The 21,970-nt window shown below is 37.4% G+C and overlaps 1 protein-coding gene across 5 annotated transcripts in view; it reads left to right on the top strand.

Moving 5' to 3' along the window:
* The window catches only part of LOC127450413 (transcription factor MafG), a 43,556-nt gene that overhangs the window by 18,894 nt on the left and 2,692 nt on the right, over window positions 1-21,970 (top strand). For 3 of the 5 annotated variants that reach the window (XM_051714519.1, XM_051714520.1, XM_051714516.1), the window contains 2 exons: window positions 8,645-8,718; window positions 11,739-20,953. In XM_051714519.1, the coding sequence (XP_051570479.1) occupies window positions 8,683-8,718; window positions 11,739-12,191 (489 nt within the window). In that variant the 5' untranslated portion in view covers window positions 8,645-8,682 and the 3' untranslated portion in view covers window positions 12,192-20,953. Of the gene's footprint in view, window positions 1-5,165; window positions 8,181-8,644; window positions 8,719-11,738; window positions 20,954-21,970 lie in introns of those variants that run through there. The other 2 variants (XM_051714521.1, XM_051714518.1) reach the window with 2 other exon arrangements.

Here is a 21,970-nt window from a genome sequence, read left to right as displayed (position 1 = left end):
TTGTATCAAACATTAGCAAACATCTTGACACTTGAAGAATAGTGTAGTTCAAGCCAGACCTTTGTACCGAAATCATCTCTGACTGCAAGTATCAATTGTGCACCTGTTTCTCAACAAAGATAATGAACTTTGCTTTTCAATGACTTTGTTTTACTTTTTAGTATGCAGGGAACAAGTGCAGCTGTGATTTGGAGTCAAGAAGTTGATGGGTTGCATTTGTTTGTAGTTATAGCCTTTTCATCTTATTACTGAGCTGCTTGATGGAAAATTGAAGGCCTTATAACCTTTAAAAGGACAAAATGTTGCATTTTTGCTTTATTTAGCTTATTTTGTCACACTAGGACATATCACAATTTTAATTTAATTGTCCATTTCAGTATAAAAGGAGTAATGGAGCACACATTCAAATAAGTGTGTGAGCATTTGAAAGCTGTTGTGTGTCAGTCAGAGAGTGCGCCAGCACCGAATTAAGTTCTCAGTACTGTAGAAACACTGGCATTGTTACATGTTTTTTATTTTAGTTCCAACTTTGTACTGAAGTACAGGTATTGTGACCACACTAGACCACACATGGCTACTTACCAAATAAATCAAATAATTTGAACTCGTTTGTATTTATTATGTGAGAAGAAATAGTGCATGGAGTGAAAATGGAGTATGAAACTAGCAAAGCTACGTATGTAGGAAACCGCTTTCCAGACAATGGTGTTGATCGATTGAACACAGCTATTAACTAATCACAATCAAGTATTCCAGAAAGCCATACAATAAACTTCTTTTATAGCCACTAGAGCAGTGAAATGAGCTTGTATCATTGTGCTGGTGGGTCACGTTGTGCTGTAGACTAGAAAACGGTATACAGAGCAAACCAGTGTCTTTTTGGCATAGCCCATCCCAATGGCGTCCAGCCGTAGATTATTCTCTGAGGCCTCGGAAAAGGAAGGCAGTCATCATTAACACTGACACTGGGACGCAAAGCCACTGCACTTTTGCTGACTCAGCATTTATCTTATGTTTATATAATTTATTTATCAACGCATGCATCTCTAGACCTTGCGGGTCCTAAACGCCCTCTAGATTTATGAATGCTGGCAGGGTTTGAAGGTTGGAAATGATTGCCGTGGTCATTTAAGTTGAGTTTCACAACTGTCTAATTGGTCTTGGTTGGGGTCCTTGCTGAGATCAGGCCTTTTTCACCCTTCACTTTGCAAGCTCGCCCAAATGTGTTGAGGGTGCATTTTTTACAAGGCTGTTTCCTCAGCACCTTCCACACCCCCTCTCTCTATTTGTTCGCTCTGTCTCTATCTCCGTTTCTTCAGTTTCTCTCTCATAGCGGCCTCACTCAGCATTTTCTGATCTCCTGCGAGTCTGCTGTTGGTCCTCTACAGATAATCAGCTCTGATTGTCTGAGTTTTTTTAGTGGTTCAGCAGTTTGCTGCTATAAAAAATGGTTCCCCTCACCTTACTGCTGCTACTTGAAAAAACTAGGCCTATTGATTTGTGGCAAACTTACACCACTAATGATTAACTTGGTGTGAACCTGTGGCAACAATGGTCAATTTGCCACTACTGCAAACAGTTCTGGCAAACATGTGGCAAATATCTTCCACCACTAATAATAATGATAAGAATAATACAATTTATTTGTATAACACCTTTTTACATCAAGTGCAGAAGTTTTCACATATCAGAAATTAAGTCAGGAAAAATAAAAAACAATAATAATAAAAAGTAAACACTCACACATACTGTACACATACACCAAACAAAGGTTAATAATAAAAATGTATGTCTTTTAAAAAAATGAAAAAAAAAATGTGGATGCTTCATCATGCATACATCAGTTTGTAGACGAACCTGGAAGGCTAATTCAACATGGGTTACCTCAGGAATATCCTATGGGTTTTTAAAAAGGGTTTTCAATTTAAGAGTAAAATAAGGTCTGTGGTAAACATTACTTACTGTAACTTTAACAGGAATCGTTATGATCATTGGTGTAGAAGATCTTATATTTAGATTATTGCCATTGCATATAATATTATTCTCATGTCTTGATTGAGAATCCCACCAGTTTACTTCACAGATAGCCATGATCATCTTAACTAAGTCAGTAGTCCACTTGCTGAACAAAACAGTGCACAAAATAAGATGAGAAGAACATTAGGAAAGCTAGCAAAGTTGGCAAATATAATAATTTACTGAGATCAGCTGCTGAGAACACTGGCGATTCGTTGATCTTGAGCATGACTGATTGAATTCAATGCCCCAGTTAGATAGCAGGCTGGTTGTTGTCCGAGTCCAAAACATTGTTGCTCCTTCAACTGCCGCTTTTGCTTAGGTCCTTCTTATGGTCCCTGTACACTTAAGTTTTTTTCTACTTGTTTATGACATGGTCAATCGTCCTCTGAGATCTCTGTAGAAGACCATCTTGCAGGTATAAAGCTTGTTTCCTCCACGTTTGATGTCTGACATTTTTGTGTGTTGTGTTTTTTTTTTTTTTTTTTTATTGGTTCCTGTGTAGAGACTAGGGGTGAAACAGTTCAAATTTCTCACGGTTCAGTTTGTATCACGGTTTTAGGGTCACGGTTTCGGTACGGTTCAGTATTTGCAATGTATAGCAAAAAAAAAAAAAAAATATTACTGCCAAATCCAAAGTAAGAATACTCTATTTGGTAACAAACACTTCAACAGGTTTGCCCTTTAATAAAAATATTTTTTTTACAGTAACCATAGTTAAACTATGGTATTTGTAGTAAAATCATAGTAACCACAGTATCAACATGGTTACTGTCATGTTTACAATATATAGTATAATCATTGTTACTATATAGAAACTACAGTATTACTGTTATAAAACAATGGTTAATTGTATCAAAACTATGATTTCTACAAAGAAAATCATGGTGACAGCTGTCATGGTTACTACAATATTACTATATTAATTTTCGCTAGGTCTTTAACTAAAAAAACCTTTTCTCTAATTAATAAATCAACATTTTAATTTAATACCTGCATTATTATGCTACATGTATCAACATAAAATGCATTTCAAACTCTACTGCACATATATTCAATATACGGAAGCTGTACATCACTATAGAAGGAACTTTGCTATTAAAATGGATTCGAGGGATGTTGTGGCACGGCTCAAGTTTTTTAATTATACACGAAAATCACACATCTTCGTCTGTGGAGTAGGGAAACATATCGTTGGCAATGAACACCCCAATTGCTTTAGATATTGTTTCATGCTTGTCTGAATCAGCACTGAGTGCTTGCTTTAAAATGAATGGGAATGTGTGCAGTTTCGGCTCATTTGCGGTTCTGCGCATTTCCCGGTGATTTCGGTATAAATGATCATATGTCGATGTATTACCAGTATATGGCACTCGTGTCAAGCGACATCTGCAAACAGTGCTTGTTTTGTAAATGTTTTATGGCCATTGCTGTTGTAATTGACTGCAAAAAGACTTTTCAGTTTCCAGACAGGAGACCTAAATAACGCAGAAGGGCTTCTCTATCAGCGGCTCGTTTTCTCCACTTGCCATTTTCAACTAGACATATAAGAGGTAACTGTACTATAAAAAAACATATTGTATATTTCAGAACTCACCTTCCTCCCCGGTCTAAAAAGAGCATTTATATAAAACGGTGTGTTCATTATGTCACGAGTCATTGCTCAGTTGTATTTACACACTCCAAAACATGTCATTTGAAGTTTTGTTTTTTTTGTGCATATAACATGCATTATACAGACATCTTTTACCATTGTCATCTTAATCGCGACATTTTTAAAAGACACTGTGTCAAGTTACAACTCTTCAAGTTACATGGCTTCATTCAGCTTCTCTGTTCTTGCACCCATATGTGCTATTTTTAATTGTTGGTGTATGTAAACAATCACTAGCTGGACATCCTTGACCATTTGGATGCGCTTGTGGAGATCTGCGCTTCAGTGCACTGTGTGTGCGTCATGTTTTACCGTGCTATGGACTGTGTATGTGCGAATATCAGTGTGGACTGCTTGTGAACCAGTCATAATATGATTCAAGCTTTGCAAAGCAACTGTTATTCCCAGACTTTCGGCTTCATCATACCACGTTGGTGGAATGACCTTCCCAACTCCATCCGTGAAGCTGACTCACTTTCTGTCTTCAAAAAACAACTAAAAACACATCTTTTCCATGAGCTCTTAACCAGTCACTAATTAAAAAAAGAATAATAAAAAAAAAAAAAGTTGCACTTTAATCTGTTTTGAATACTATTATGATGCTAGTGAAACTTTGTAATGTGGCACTTTTTCATACCACTGTCTCCTTAAGATGATTCGCTTGTGTTTTCCTCTTTTGTAAGTCGATTTGGATAAAAGTGTCTGCCAAATTAATAAATGTAAATGTTATTGAAGATTGGGGCAGTTAAAAACACTTGGACTTGACAGCAAAACAGTGAGTAAACAGTTTAATTCATGAATATTTCAAATATCATGACTGTTTGATAGTTTATGGTGCTGATGTGCTTGAGTGAAGTTTAAAATATTTGGATACAATCTGTTGGATGTGTGTTCTGTAATCATTGAAATTTATATATATAATGTTGTGGAGAGCTTGTTTATTCTCTTCCGATTGAGTTTCAAATATGGCTGAATTTGAGGGGCTGCACGATGTTAGCCAATCAGAACAGTGGGCGTTTACATTGAAGTTTAAAGGAGATGCTGAGGCAAAAACAGAGTGGTTCAGTCAGAGGGCCAGAGACAGGGTGGAAAATGATCATTTATCATTTTTTTTTTATTATAATTTTTTTTCTCTCCAATTTGGCATGCCCAATTCCCAATGCGCTAAGTCCTCGTGGTGGCGTAGTGACTCGCCCCAATCCGGGTGGCGAAGGATGAATCTCAGTTGCCTCCATGTCTGAGAAAGTCAATCTGCGCTTCTTATCACGTGGCTTGTTGAGCGCGTTACCGCAGAGACCTAGCGCATGCGGAGGCTCATGCTATTCTACGCGGCATCCACGTACAACTCGCCACGCGCCCCACCGAGAGCGAGAACCACATTATAGCGACCATGAGGAGGTTAACCCAACGTGACTCAACCCACCCTAGCAACTGTGCCAATTGGTTGCTTAGGAAGCCTGACTGGAGTCACTCAGCACGCCCTGGAATGATCATATATTACTAAACTATGACAGTTTTGGTGCAACAAAACGTTACTGACATTATCTGTGGTCCTCAGGGAAGATAATAAAATTATTAAAAAAAAGGATTTCATGACTCATTTAACCAATCGGCACACGTTGAACCAGAGACCGTATAGCAGATATGGACCACTGATATTAAAATGAATGGGAGAAACTGGAACGTCCAATGGATTTAGAAACGGAAGTCTGTCCTTTACAGGTAATCAGCCAATCAAGTTTTTGATACCAACCTTCTACGGTCATTTTGGAGAAAGAATCGCCATTGGCTAATACATTTTCTTTACTTGCCACACTTTTGACGACATGTAAGCTTAATGCAGCTGAAAAAGATATTAAACCAGAGGTGCACAAACTGTTTCCTACAGAGGGCCAAAAATCAATCTTAAAAAGAGAACATTGCATTATAACTAACTCAGGGGCTGGAATTTATTTCTGAAAACATCTGCACAACGGACGGCATGAAACAAATAATGTTCAGCGAAAATTCAAATGAAGAACGTGATGGATATATTAATTTGGAACTATATAAGATTGCAGGGGATTTTTTGTTTGTTTTTGTTTTGCCCAGAGCCTCCATTAATTTCCGACCCTGGTTGGAACGAGAGATGGAGATGAGAGATGTAACTTGTTTAAGTGTCTCTCTTCATCGTACAGCTGGTACATTACAAAAAGTATTTTTGCTATTTCTGCCTTTCTTGCAAATGTGCTGCATTCTGAAAAATGAGAGAGCGCCAAGATATGAAAGACGCACACACTTGCAATGTTAACAGGTTTGTTGATTATAAACGGGAACGATATAGTTATTTGATAGCTTTCTGATTAACTCACAAGCCCTTATTTCTGCTGAAGTAAGACTGAGATTCTGTTTCTTGCATTTTAGCATCTCCACAGAAATAGAGTAGATGGGCATCTCTTCAGTGTCACTGCATGTCATCAACACTGAGTGAATGAACCCACAATGACCACAGATATTTGCCATTACACGGTCGTTAAATTAACGTAAAACTGGAGTGCTTTTACGTTCACTATTAATTAATAAGTTAATACCTATTTTATATTTTCACGGAAGTTTAGCATGAGCATCTGTAAACGGTGCGCACATCAGAGCACTTGAAGCAGTTCATCTTCACGCGCTCTCAAGAGAGCTGCTCTGCGATGTCCGCAGTGCGGTTCCATGAGACGCTCGTAGTTCAACTGAATGAGACACAAAAGTGTTTTCCTGCATGCTTGTGAGACACTGCATGCAGGGAAAGATGAGGCTGAATCCAGCTTCTTAATCGCCTGTTTTTTATTCAGTAAAAAGATCTCGGTGCTTCGACACAACTCAATCACTGGTGAGTAAAATGTTCATATTTACTCGCCAGCAGGGTTGGGGAGTAACGGAATACATGTAACGGGATTACGTATTTAAAATACAAAATATAAGTAACTGTATTCCACTACAATTACAGTTTAAATCATTGGTAATTAGAATACAGTTACATTCAAAAAGTATTTTGATTACTGAAGAGATTACTTTGCATTTTATTGTCATTTGTTTCATTTAATATTTAGTCCTTTCAGATGGAAAACATTTATACGTATAAATGATGTGATCCAAAGTGCATTTGAACAGCGGTGAAACACTTTCTAATGATGTGTTACATTCATACGAGCAGACAGAGAAGTAAGTTTGAAGTAAGTTTGGAGCAGAAGAAATAGAAATAAACCTTGGGTAAACTGTCAGCTTTACGCTAAGCTAAAATGCTATTTCTAGCCATTTTACATGCACGTTACCAGGCACAATCATATTTTATTATCAAGAAAATTCACATTGGATCATAATTTCTTTTTTTCTAGTAAGACCTTTGATATTAGGGCAAAAATCATATTCTTGATAATAATTTTTGTATTGTTTTCCTGTAAAATACCTAAAAATCCTTAAAACAAGATTAATTTGATTTATCATATTGAAAACAATGCTGCATAAGATATTTAGGCATTTCTGCTGTTATTTGAGCTTTTACTTTCTGTATGCTGTCATAGAACAGAATAAATAAGTTCACCTTTAAGGGGTGCCAAGCACTGTAAAATAGCCCTTTATTAATGCAGCAAATTGCTTTTGAAATAAATTTCTTCTCTTAAAATAAAAACTTAATCAGGTGCATTGACTCGGAGGAATTTGCACATCAAGTATTAAATTGAAATTCATGGTTAAACCAAGCTGCTAAAAATGAACTGTTATTGTGATTTACGGTTGTTGTTATTAACTATAAATGTACTTGTTTTTTGATCATTGGAATCTTTCATAATTTTACCATAGCCAATGCTTTGTGTCGTCCTAAAGAGCATCCAATGACCATAACACACAACCTCTAATGGCTTAGTGCTTTAATACTACATAACTCTCTGTCCTTTATTTCAGTACAGTAGTAAATTGATCTGGTTTTGAACTTGTAGGCATCACTAAGAACAGAATAACTGGAGGAGTGTGAAGAAACACACACACACAAGCAGGTGATCTCAGCAGTGTGTCAGTGTGTCTGCCAGCTACTGTGGTGACAAGAAACTGCTGACCCAGCAGGTGTGGGTGTGGGTGGGTGTGGGTGTGTGTGTGGGTGTGTGTGTGTGTGTGTGTGTGTGTGTGTGTGAGAGAGAGAGACAACATCTCCATTGTGACACAGCTGCTTCCATTCCATCAGGGGGAAACATTATAGGTTTGTATTGTTTTTGTATGAAGCTAATTGTAATGACTACAGGCTAACCCTAACCAACCCCTTTAATATAAGATTATTTATGAATCAAATTTCCAATTGAGGACATCCTCAACTGTCCCTAAAGCAAGGTTTTGTAACTCATTTCTGGGGATAATTTCATCCCCAAAAGTAGATCTACTCGCACACGCGCACACACACACACACACACACACACACACACACACACACACACACACTCCTCTCAGGGCATCGTCTCTGCTTTGCTGTGATGATTGGACAGTCTGCAGGCAGGTAGAGCATCTTCATCTTTGCAATGCTGTAAATTTGTTGACATATTTTTTGTGTTGCATGATCTCAATAACAGGATACAATATATTTAAAGTTAACCTTCATGTTCTGATGAGATTGACTTTACTATCTAAGTTTGGGACCCCAGAGACCCCAAATGATGTACGTGTAACTTGGAAATTAAACTATTTTTTTTTCTTTCACAGTTCTTGTCATTTGTTCCTTTTGACTTTTAATTAAAACAGGAAGATATTATTGAAGCGTAAACACAGATAGTTGCAGTCCTGATCTCTGATTGAATGATATTGTTTTCTTGTTGTACTAAATTATACAATATAAGTGTGGTTATGTCGGAGACTGTATAATGTAGCACAAGGATCACACATGAACTTAATTTATTAATGAAAATGTACTATATAAATTTAATGAAAATGTGTGTCCTGATGTGTTGCGTTCTGTATCCACAGACCCGTTGAGCAGGCCAGTGGAGAGCGGCTCTCGTGGTATGACTACTACAAACAAGGGAAACAAAGCATTAAAGGTAAGGTCACGTGATATCTGCACATATAAGCAGCTTTTCTTTGAAGTAGGGGAGACATTGACATGTTCCCTCATACTGTAACTCACAGACTACTACAAGTCTACCTGCCATCTGTTGGTATGAGAAACATATTTGTGGCCAGTGGCGTAACTTGGATCTTACGGGCCCCAGTGCAAAAAGCCTGTCGGGCCCGCGTTCATTTAAAAAATCAATATATATATATTGTATTGTATTTTGTGTATGTGTATATGTGTGTGTGTGTGTGTGTGTGTATGTGTATATATAGATATATATAGATATAGATATAGATATATATATACCGATCAGCCACAACATTAAAACCACCTGCCTAATATTGTGTAGGTCCTCTCGTGTCGCCAAAACATCGCCAACCCGCATCTCAGGATAGCATTCTGAGATTATATTCTTCTCACCACAATTGTACAGAGCGGTTATCTGAGTTACTGTAGACTTTGTCAGTTCAGACCAGTCTGGCCATTCTTTGTTGACCTCTCTCATCAACAAGGCATTTCCATCTACAGTACTGCAGCTCACTGGATGTTTTTTGTTTTTGGCACCATTCAGAGTAAATTCTAGAGACTGTTGTTTTGTGAAAATCCCAGGAGGTCAGCAGTTACAGAAATACTCAAATCAGCCCGTCTGGCACCAACAATCATGCCACGCTCCAAATCACTAATATCAAATATTTTCCCCATTCTGATGGTTGATGTGAACATTAACTGAAGCTCCTGACCCATATCTGCATGATTTTATGCACTGCACTGCTGCCACACTATTGGCTGATTAGAAAATCACATGGAACCAGATGGGCTGGTTTGAGTATTTCTGTAACTGCTGATCTCCTGGGATTTTCCACACAAAACAGTCTCTAGAATTTACTCCGAATGATGCCAAAAACAAAAAAACATCCAGTGAGCTGCAGTACTGTGGAATACCTTGTTGATGAGAAAGGTCAACAGAGAATGGCCAGACTGGTTTGAACTGACAAAATCTACAGTAACTCAGATAACCGCTCTGTACAATTGTGGTGAGAAGAATATAATCTCAGAATGTTATTCTGAGATAAAGGTTGGCGCTGTTTTGGCAGCACGAGGGGGACCTACACAATACTAGGCAGGTGGTTTTAATATTTTGTGTGTGTGTGTGTGTGTGACCGGTAGTGTATATACACACAGTTGAAGTCAGAACTTTAATACGTTTAGGTTGAAGTCATTAAAACAAATTTTTTTTAACCATTCCACAGATTTAATATTAGCAAACTATAGTTTTGGCAAGTCTTTTAGGATATCTACTTTGTGCATGACATGAGTACATTTTTCAACAATTGTTTACAGACAGATTGTTTCACTTTTAATTGACTATATCACAGTTCCAGTGGGTCAGAAGTTTACATACACTAAGTTAACTGTGCCTTTAAGCAGCTTGGCAAATTCCAGAAAATGATGTCAAGCCTTTTGACAATTTGCCAATTAGCTTTTGATAGGAGGTATACTGAATTGGAGGTGTACATGTGGATGTATTTTAAGGCCTACCATCAAACTCAGTGCCTCTTTGCTTGACATCATGGGAAAATCAAAAGAAATCAGCCAAGACCTCAAAAAATAAATTGTGGACCTCCATAAGTTTGGTTCATCCTTGGGAGTAATTTCCAAATGGCTGAAGGTACCACATTCATCTGTCCAAACAATAGTATGCAAGTATAAACACCATGGGACCACGCAGCCATCATACCGCTCAGGAGATGAACATAGTTTGGTGCAAAAAGTACAAATCAATCCCAGAACAACAGCAAAGGACCTTGTGAAGATGCTAGAGGAAACAGGTAGACAAGGATCTATATCCACAGTAAAACGAGTCCTATATCGACATAACCTGAAAGGCTGCTCAGCAAGGAAGAAGCCAATCACCTTTTTCTTTATCATTTCTAGAATTACTTTCGACCTTGGCATAGTGTGCTACTGGGTGTGACCTTTTAGCTCATGCTGCTAAAAAAGGTCTATTTAGGTGTTGATTTGATTGAACAGGGCTGGCAGTAATCAGGCCTTGGTGTGTCTAGTCCAGCTGAGCCCCATTATGAATGCAGTTTCATAGATTTAGGGATTTAGTAAGGGGGCAAATACTTTTTTTTTTACACAGGCCCAGTTGTGGATAACTTTTTTGCTTCAGTAAATAACATTATCATTAAAAAACTGTTTACTCAGATTGCCTTTGTTTTAAGTTAGATTTTGTTTGATTTTTTTGAAATTGTTTAGTATGAGATATACACAAAAACAGAAGAAATCAGGATGGGGGCAAATACTTTTTCACAGCACTGTATACATATGTTAACATATGCAATATTACTTATAAATTATAGGAATTTCTTTTTCTTTTTGTCTTTTTCTTTTTTTTTATGTGGGTCGGGGTGGGGGAGGGGGGGGGGGGTTCTTAAAAATTAGAGCATTATTTATCAATTAGTCCACTGGACGTGTGTAGAGCGAGCTTTAAAATTTGTGTATAAAAAATTGCTGGCAGCAGCCAAAATATACAGAGAGTTTAAGGGCTTAATAAAATAATGCTCATTACATATTTTAAATGCTCAACCTTTTAATTCAGTACAGTTTGTATTTTGTAAGCAGTGTTTTAATTTGCCCCTGATCTCACAGCAATAATAAAGTCTTGTAGAGTTCGAATCTGCCATTCATTCATGTTAACTTTTAATCAACAACCTAAAGATAAAATAGATATCTGAATTCAAAAGCATCAAAACTTTAGGCTACAGGTATTCCAAAAATGCCTTTTATACCTCAAAATCAGTATTTTGTTGACAGTTTCTCACAAAGTGAAATGCTCATTTCTCTCTTTCTTAGAGAGAACTCCACTCAATAAGTGTCGTCAATCTGGCTTGATTATGAGTGAAAAAATGAAGAGCTCCACAGTTGCCCCCTGGTACAGTTTCCTCTGGCCCTGCCTACCTTCCTTCCTTCTTTCTTAATCTCGTCTCATGTTCTTCTTTCCAGGTGAAGCGTGAGCCAGGTGAGAATGGCACGAGTCTTACAGATGATGAGCTGGTGTCCATGTCTGTGCGGGAGTTGAACCAGCACCTGCGCGGTTTGACTAAAGATGAAATCCTGCAGCTGAAGCAGCGGAGGCGCACGCTCAAGAACCGCGGCTATGCCGCCAGCTGCCGCGTCAAACGTGTCACACAGAAGGAGGAGCTGGAGAAGCAGAAGGTGGAGCTTCAGCAAGAGGTGGAGAAGCTCGCCTCCGAGAATGCCAGCATGAAAGTGGAGCTGGACGTGCTGCGCTCCAAATACGAGGCCCTGCAGAGCTTTGCCAGGACTGTGGCCCGCAGCCCTGTGGTCGCTGCAAGGGGCCCCATCACATCTGTCATAGGGCCCCTCATACCGGGCAAGGTCGCCGCCACCAGCGTCATCACCATCGTCAAATCCAAAACAGAAGCACGCTCGTAATGCACAGCTAGGGAACATTGTAAGTATGTTGGTTAGTGGATACATCAAGTACACGCTTACTCTGAACATAAAGAGCATGAAACTGCAAAAAATAATTTTATTACTGAGAATTGTCTTGTTTTCCAGTAAAATATCTAAACATCCTTAAAACAAGACAAATGTACTTGAAGCAGATTGGCACAACATGTTTTGTCTTGTTTTCAGAGAAATCTAACAAAATTTTGCAATGTTTACGCTTATAACAAGAACAAACTATTTGCCAATGGGGTAAGACATTTTTTTTTAAGCATAAATCTCACCAAATTTTGTTAAATTTCTCAAAAACATGACAAAATATTTTGTTGTAAATTGATTTTGTTTTTTGCTTGTTTTAAGAATGTTTACATATATTTACTGGAAAATAAGACAAAAACATTTCTCTCTTGCACAATCTGCTCTGTCAGAGCTATAGTACATAAACATAGAAATAGATGACATTTCTTTTAATCTCTCAGATGTTAAAGGACACAATATACTCAAAGAATTAGCATCTGATTCAAAGTAATACTTCACCCCAAAATAAATATTATGTCATTATTTAATTACCCCCATGTTGTTCCAAACCCATATGACCTTCTTTCTTTTGTGGAACAAAAAAAGTAAATGTTTAGCAGAATGTCCACGCTGTAATTTTCTCATACAATAAAAGCATATAGTGACCTCTAGAAGAAAATGCTTTATAAAAGTACAATAAAAGTAACCATATGACTCATTCGCTGTATTCCAAGTCAAGTTTTGAAGTCACACAATAGATCTGTGTGAGAAACAAACCAAAGTTCAGCTTGCAAATCTCAGTATTTCATATTTTTGTGTCACCATGATCTGCTAAACATTTCCTTTGTTTCACTTGAAAAATAAAACATGTCATATGCAGTGTTGGTTGAAATCCGATTACAAAGTAATTAGTTACTGTAATCTAACTACTTTAAGTCAAAAGTAGTGTAACATTAAATTTCAAATTCTTGTAATCCGATTACACATACTAGGGTTACACACATTTCTAAAAAACATTTATGTAGAATGCATCTAAAACCTAAATTGTTATTGATGAACGAGGATATATAGACATTATTTTAAATTTGTCGAACAGAAAGGTGTTTTAGAAAATAAAAATAAAGTAATTAGCAGTGTGATTACTTTTCCTATGAAGTAATTAGCAAAGTAATCTGATTACAATTCTAAAGAAGTAATTTGTAGTCAATATTAAAATATTCCTTTAACTCCAACTGGAAAGTGTAATCAGATACCAGTGCTTGATATTATCCACTGACTAATATAATGATGGGTGAAACTAAAGAGATTCTCTGTTATTGACGTTCCCCTAGAAATCTGAATTGTGTGATTCACAAAGCCAAGTTCTTCAGCTCTCAGCAAGTTTTCCATTTTCTTTCCTATTTTGTTCAATTCCATTAGTGGAATGATGTTTACAAGCTGTATTCCGAGGAATATGACCAGGAGAGGCAATAAACTACTGTATTTATGCATACAGGACAGGTGATGCTCATCTTTTGCAGACAAGAGAGAGCTTTCTTTTAAATATCACAAGAGTTCTGTTATCAGTCGGAAAGAGAGGAGCATTGACGTGTTTTTAGGAAATATATGAAGTCAGTCAACCTTGTTGTTAAAACTGATCATTATCACTTTTTTCAGAGTTGTAGAGCTGTAGCTTAGTTGTTTTGTGATTTGTGGATGGGCTGGTCGCAATTAATTTCCAAAATCAACCCAACACAAGCTTTGTTTTATCGTAAGCAAATGGTCTCTGATGTCTTTGTCTGAAGAAAAAAAAATTGTTCTTTCTTTTCTGAATTTGAAGAAAAAAAAAACTTTATTTATATGGAAAACAACAGCAACATTGTTTGATATAAATTCTGCAGTTGTACCAAAAGTGGCTTATTATTGAAGTCTGATTGCTTTTCTAGTAAGTAGGCGCGTGCAGTGGGGTAGCGCGTGGCGTAACGTGTACTGTATGTGGTCAGGTGACAGTGTTGTTCACTCTTAAGTGTCCTGCTGTTTTTTAATTGAATATTAAGAAGTAATGTGTACAGAAGCCAGAATCCAGAAGGCAAACATGGGCAAAACTTATGTAAAATGCAATTTACCTATTATGTTTGGCAAGCGACATGTTTAATTGGGCTCAACATTTCAGGACTATCACAAAAATGGCAAGACTTGAATTTAAAGCGATAGCATTATTGATCTGTTCCAAAACCTAGTGAGCTGCCTAAATAGGCAGCATTTTAAGGCATCATAGGCACACTCCCAAGGTCAAGTCTGTTTCAAAAGGTAGTCAGCATGAGTGTACCTTCCTTTTGTCCAAATTCTAAGTTAGCATTTCATGTACAGTATCCTTCATTGAGAATGCACTGCAACAAGCTTAGTAAATCCATCAAAGATGGCAGATGAATCAAGAAAATTACAAATTACATATATTACAATAATATATTCACATCTACAATTCTCGGAGAAATTCATCATTAGAAATATTTTGAAAAATAAAAAATAAGTATTTTGAACCTAATATGAGTGTGTGCTATGACTTTTTATGCTTATTAGAGATTCATTGTGTTAGCTTAGTAACATGCTAACGTCAAATCCTGTTTGAATTAATAGAGCATAACAGTGCCTGCCCACTTCTTCAGCCTTCTTGGTTCCGTAAGTATTTTCCCATTCTTTTTTTTTTTTTTTTTTTTCATGGGGATTTCATAAAATCCTTTATAAAAGAGTGCTAAGCCATGAACCAAACCAACCAGCTCTGAGGTGAATCACAACAGTATAAAATTTGATTTAAAGCAAAAAATTTCTTATAGTCTTTAATGAGGGAATGAACTACAATCCCATGAAGCATTGCGAATGACGTAATTAAATAAAAATGATAAAAAAATATGAACCAATTGAGTTAAAGTCCAGTCCGCACAGGCCCCTGCCTTCGCTTGCCACCCATTGGGCATTGCATGGCCCCATGGGTCCGAACCCGGCTACCAGGCACTCGCCTGCTAGCTCCTCTCCCAGGCTTGGCACCAGGAGAGTGCCATGTTTTCCCTGTTTCGGGCGAGGTCACTTTACTTCCTGCTGGTCACATCATAGGGGAATTTTGAATCGCAGTTTGTCTGGCCCCTCCTTTTTTAAAAAGGGGGACTGGACTGTTCCAACTATCAAGGGATCACACATCTCAGCCTACCTGGGAAAGCTTATGCCAGGGTCCTGGAAAGGAGACTCTTGCCGATTGTCGAACCTCAGATTGAGAAGGAAAGTTGCGGATTCCGTCCCGGTCGTGGAACAGTGGATCAGCTCTTTACCTTAGCACAGGTCTTAGAGGGGGTGTGGGAGTTTGCCCATCCACTTTACTTGTGTTATGTGGACTTGGAGAAAGCATATGACCGTGTCCCTTTGGGTGTCCTGTGGGGTATACTGTGGGAGTGTGGGGTACCAGGGCCGTTAGTGCATTCATGATATTCATGGACAGGATTTCAAGGTTCAGCCGAGTTGTGGAGTGTGTCCAATTTTGGGGCCTCAGGATTGCATCCCTGCTATTTTCAGACGATGTGGTCCTGATGGCATCGTCATGCTGTGACCTCCAGCAAGCACTGGGGTGGTTTGCGGCCAAGTTTGAAGCAGTTGGGATGAGGGTCAGCACCTCCAAGTCTTAGACCATAGTTCTCTGCCGTACAAGGGTGGATTGTCCTCCTCAGGTAGGGAAAGATCAGCTTCCTCAAGTGGAGGAGTTCAAGTATCTCAGGGTCTTGTTCACGAGTGAGAGAAAGTTGGAGCATGAGATCGTCAGGCAGATCGGTGCAGTGGCTACAGTAATGAGTTCGCTGTACCAGACCGTGGTGGTGTAGAAGGAGCTGAGCCTGAAGGCAAAGCTCTCAATTTACCAGATGGTCTATGTTCCAACCCTCACCTATTGTCATGAGCTTTGGGTAGTGACCGAAAGTGTAAGATTGCGGATACTAGCGGCCGAAATGAGCTTTCTTCACAGGGTGGCAGGGCTCACCCTAAGGGATCAGGGAGGGTGCAAAGCTCTGACATCAGGGAGGGGCTGCTGCTCCTCCGCGTTGAAAGGAGTCAGTTGAGGTGGTTCAGGCATCTGATTAGGATTCCTCTTGGACATGAAGGATTATACACAGTGCGTTATGGGAGAGGGTGTTGCTGCTGAGCTTTTTTGGCACTCTTTGTTTGCAACGATTCTCTGTTTGGTGGAGCGTTTCTCTTCAGTATTGAGGTTAGTGCAGTTCTTTACCAGAAATTCCACTTTTTTTTTTTTTTTTTATTTTTTTTATGAAATTGAAATAATGTGGAATCATGGCCTTAAGAGAAGCATATACCATCAATTAACAACCTCGGAGCTCATGGTTGGTCAGTCTTTAAAGGTTTATAAGTTATGTTTTTTTATAAGTTATCGTTAATAATAATTTTCCCAGTGGAAAAAAAATTAATGCGATTTTTACTTCCGGAACCAGTTGTGCTCTATAGTGAGTCGAGTTTCCCATGCTAAGTGCTATTTCTGTGTTGCATTGAGTTGCTGCCTATGTGAAGTGGTGCAGTTTGCTCAATTTCTGTATGAGGTTCCAAGTTGCCTTGGAAGCAGACAGCGAGGCAGCTCAATGAGTTTTGGAACAGAGCCAATATATTTAGATATGAAGTTCATTCATTGATCCTGTCAGTGATATGTTGTGTGTCTAATGGACACGTGTCATATATGGATTCAGAGCAGAACACAGTGTACAGGCCTACGAAACACTTGACGAGAACACTTTGAGAGATGATCAGGGTATTTTCAAGATTGCAAGTAAATGCACTGATGAATTGGGCTTATTTTGATTCAGTATGCCCTTTCCTGTCATTTGCTCAGGACAGTGTAATAAAAGCACCAAAAGAATTTAATGTTGTAGCCCTGACGTGTGTTCAAGCCGTGAGAATCAGCTGAAGGGTTTAGTGAGGGGAAATGGATCATACTCTGTCATGGCTAATCTTGCAAAAGTTTGAAGTATTAATGACACTGAAAACTCTCAAATCATTCGCTATGTTTCCATCAACACTTATTTTAGGATATCACATAAAATCTGCTGCATGGAAACACCAAGATGCGAATAAAATCTCCAAAATGCGAATATAAAATGTATACGCTTGCTTGAGGTTGATACGTTTTTTATTGGATAAGAAGAAATACACATAAACTGATGGAAACACATTTACCGAATAAACTCCCATTAAATTTAACAGGAATACAAGATGCACATCAAAAAAATCACGTGACTGAATAATGCATTCATGAACCAGCGGATCAGTCATCATATCTGAATTGTTGCCCTGGTCATTCTGAAATACCGGTGTCCTAAACATCCAAAGCCTGCATAGAGTTTGCAGAGCAAATAATTTAAACACAAACTTGCACTTTTTCCCGAAGAGCAGGTTTATTGATACTTATAAAGAATATCTTATCTTATAGATCCACACCACAAAGTCATGATGGAGGAATGCACACACACATAGTGCTCCCAGAACTGTGTGACACGCTGTCATTTCCAGTCATAAATTGTCTGCGCATCCTAAACCGCGATTATTTTATTAATAAAAGAGTCACAGTTGCTTCAATTTCCCCAAAAGTGACTATTTTGTTCTTTTGAAAGCAAGGGATGGAAACGTGGCTTATCCGCACATTGTTTTTGCGATATTCATATTTTTCGCATAAATTAAATTCGCAACTCGGATGGAAACATAGATATTGACTGCAGTGGATTTAAAGGAATTGTTCACTCAGAATGAAAATTGTAATCATTTACTCACCCTCGTGTTTCCAAACCTGTATGACTTTCTTTTTTTCAGTTGAACACAACATTTGTTTAAGAATGTGTGAAGTTTAATTTCAATCTGTTCCTCACACAAAGCTATTGTTTGACTTAGGAAGACCTTGAATGTAGTGTTTGAGTCATATGGATTCCTTTTATGATGCTTTCTTTTGTCCTTTTTTGAATGTGGCAAAAAAAAAAAACTTTCATTGAATAGAAATGAAGCAGCTTGAAGTTTTGTGTTTAAACAAAAGAGGGGACAAAATCATATAGGAGTGATTGAGGGTGAGTAAATGTTGATAGAACATACATTTTTGGGTGAACTATTCCTTTAAGGATAAAATGAACAGACTGAAATGTGCTCACATTGAAAGAATGTGAAATGAATGCATTGCCCTCTCACCTCAACTCCTCATCTTTTTCAAGGCCCCAACAATCAGTATTTCAGTATTCTGAAAAATGTTTTGCTACAGTAGAAATATGCAGCGTACGGTTTCAGCAGTTTAGGGTGTAGGCTTTCAGAAATTTGATGACTTGTTAGTTTTTTGAGCTGATTGCTCAGATAATTCACTCACCACATCCTAACAGTCGCCTTTCTTTTATTCATTCTTTCTTTTCTTTCTATCTTCACCCTCCATTTGAAAGCATTTTTAGCAGCCTCTTTTCTCTGTGGTTTTTAGCACAGTTAATCCACACAGCACTTTTCTGTAATGTTCAATGTAGTCCGTGGATAAGTGCCACACTGTACCCTAATGTGCACACCAGTTATTCATTCTCTTGACCAATGATGTTTGTGGTACTTTGTATAATAGCACTATTGAAAAAATGTATACTGAGAAAGATGCTTCAGTGAGGTATAGTTACTACTGGTCTGTACGTGCATTCATTATCTCTTTTCCAAAAACCTAGTGAGATACCTCTGTAGGCAGCTTTTTAAGGTGCACAAGGCTGTTACAAAAAGTAGACAGCAACATTACGTTGCCTTTTAAGATACCTCACTTTGACCAAATTCTAAGGCTGCATGTATCTTTTGTGGAGAAAATGTCGCAAATATGCATTGCGTCAAGTTCAGTGTAAAACATCAGCCAAGATGATGGACGAAGCGAGAGAATTACAATTCTATTTCATTAAATAGCAAAAAATTATTAATAGAAATAGTTTCTTTTAATTAAAATTGACTACTTCATTATTTGAATGTGCTACTGTATGTATTTGTATGCTTGAAGCTTATATCATATCTACTCTATTCTACTCTATTGGAATTCATTGTGATTTGAGTCTCTTGTGCGCTAGGAACACTATTGGTATGGGGCACAATTTGCTGCCTACAGTATGTAGAGCATTCTAAATCAGTCACTTGAGGCTCCATTGCAGTTAGGGTGCTGCCTTAGGCCACATCAACACTAATCTATTTTCAGTTTCCAAAGTCATTCTCCAAAGAGTGTTTCGAAAATGTCGAGTGTTTTTGAAACGCTGTTTTCTGTGGAGGAAAACTGTTCTTGTGTGGATGAGAAGCATAAACTTAGCTATATCAACGCATTCTTATTGCAGAGACTTAGGCCAGGTTCCAAATTATGCATTAATGGGCAGCGATATTAAACATAACATTTTTTTGTGGAGGAAAATGCTGTTCTAGAGTGGATGAGAAGCGTAAATGTAGTGATCGATGCATTTTTTTTATTTTTTATTTTTTTTATGTGTGGCCTACAGAGGACAAGTCCACACCAATCAGTTTTTGTATGAAAACTATATTTTCAGTTTCTTAACGTCATTGTTTTCTAAAGTATGCGGTGATGGAGAGTGTTTACAAAATGCTCCATTTTCAATGGAGGACAACGGCATTGTGGCTGTGGATGAGAGGCGTAAACCTAGCGAAATCAGTTGCGTTTTCAACGTGTGGCCTTAGCCACGGTTACACTAGGGATGTAACGGATCTAATTGGTTTTCAAAAATTCACAGTATTGCATGAACAAAGTCATATTTTTTCTTAACTTTTCAAAAATTCAAATCAGTTCAATTAAGACAGAATGGGCTACATTTGCACAGCATAATATAAACTTGACGTAATAAAATAAATCTTACGTCTTTATTGTTAAAAACTTTCTCATTTTAAATTTAACCGTCACTCCATTTAAGGCAAAGCGTATGTCGCGAGCGCAGCACACATTGGAAAACAATCAGGCTAGGAAACTGAAAACTGAAGTTTTTATTTGGAGTTTTCAAATGAAAACTGATTAGTGTGGATGTGGCTTAAAAAGTATCTGCCTATGTAGACAGAGACAGTGAAGTTTCTCATAGGTTTTTTTAAACAGAGCTACAATATTACACAATATTATCATGATCTTGTGAGTAAAATGTTGTGTAATTTATCATTAGGTAATGTAACAGGCCTGGTCATGGGTCTAAATAAATCTTTCATGAGTGATTGATCAAAAGCAAAAAAAAAAAATAAATTCAAGAAAGATGGAGCAATGCACACAGCACATGAATATCAATTTTATGGAGAATTAGGCTAATAGTTTATCGTATTCAGTGTTTGGTGAGCAAGTGACAGTGCAGGTTTTTTATATTTGGTACTCTGAATAGATCTTTGTCTCAGAAAATAAAGCTATGAAATGTGAATTTATGATTGATTATGATTGTTTTCATTATTTTTATCAATGGGTTGTAATAAGATATATTGCAGTACTTTGTATGAAACACAGTAAAAATGGGTGAGTTGTATCTTATTTATTGATTAAATTATTGTACTTTTACAATCTAAATACACCAGTGATCTGATGTATTCATATTTAACAACTGTGGATTTGAACCATGCAGTTAACCATTTCTTAAATGTGGCTAAGTTATTGTTGTACTGTTGTATATAATGGATGTTTGTTGAAATACAGCTTCGTTTATTTTGTATATGACCAATAAAAATGTTTTGAGAAAATCAAATTTTTTCCCCATCTACTTTTTTGAAAAATCTCTTTTTTTGAAAAAGGTTTGGAGTCAAAAGTGTGTTTTCTCTTGCAGTAGTATGTTGGTTTCAAACACCTGGTTCAAATAACAATATTTTTGTATTTATCCTCAACTAAAATCCCAATATCATATTTTTGTAAAAGCTGTAGTGTAAGCTTGTGGACACAATACAACCACACTAGCATACATTTAGACAAGGGTCAATGAATGACAGTAGAAATGTTGAACCATGTTCTCAGTTTTTTTTAAATGTAATAAATATATTAATTACAAAACTTTTTGGCCAAAACAATAGTTTTAATATTTTTTTGGATGTTAACTTACAATTTCTGCTAATTGGTTTGTGTTTCATACTTGTTTAATGTTTAAATTTTAGCTGAAGACATATTTTATGACTGGTTCTAGTGTGACTACTTACTCCATATAGTGTGAATATGTGTTCAAAGAACTTCCTGGGAAATAATGGTGAAAATGTTCAACAGCTTTTTTTTTTTTTTTTTTTTTTTTTTTGCTTTTTTTTTGCTTTAGCCAAGACTTAAAGGAAATTGACTTTCAAAAATAAACCCACCCTGAGAAATAATAATGGGAGTAAAAAGTGACAACTAGCCCCAGTCTCCCTTGTATTTTTGGTCATGTTCCCTGGCATTGTCATTGACCCAGTTCGATAGTTGTAAAAATAAACTGGCAGGGAAGGCATTTTGCTGTTCATCTTGGTTTTAGGAGACCGCTATCATTCAGATGGCACAATTTCTCTCTCTGTGATCCAAAAAAAGCTGTCTGTTGACCTAGTTCAAGCAGCCTCTGAGGACGTATTTTTGGCCTGATGTGAGTAAAACATTGGAGTCATGAGCGATGTTGAGGTGTGCCTGTCCTAAATTTGGGTCAGAAGCAGATGAGGCATTTTTTTCCTCCATCTTTAGGAGTCGTGTTCACTGACCCAAACGTTTCTTTCAAAAAAGACAAAATGCAACATCCTACATCAAAAGC

This window comes from Myxocyprinus asiaticus, chromosome 13, assembly GCF_019703515.2.
Source record: "Myxocyprinus asiaticus isolate MX2 ecotype Aquarium Trade chromosome 13, UBuf_Myxa_2, whole genome shotgun sequence".
Classification (NCBI taxonomy): domain Eukaryota; kingdom Metazoa; phylum Chordata; class Actinopteri; order Cypriniformes; family Catostomidae; genus Myxocyprinus; species Myxocyprinus asiaticus.
The sequence above is the reverse complement of the archived record's forward strand: the minus strand, read 5'-3'. Positions and strand labels throughout refer to the sequence as shown.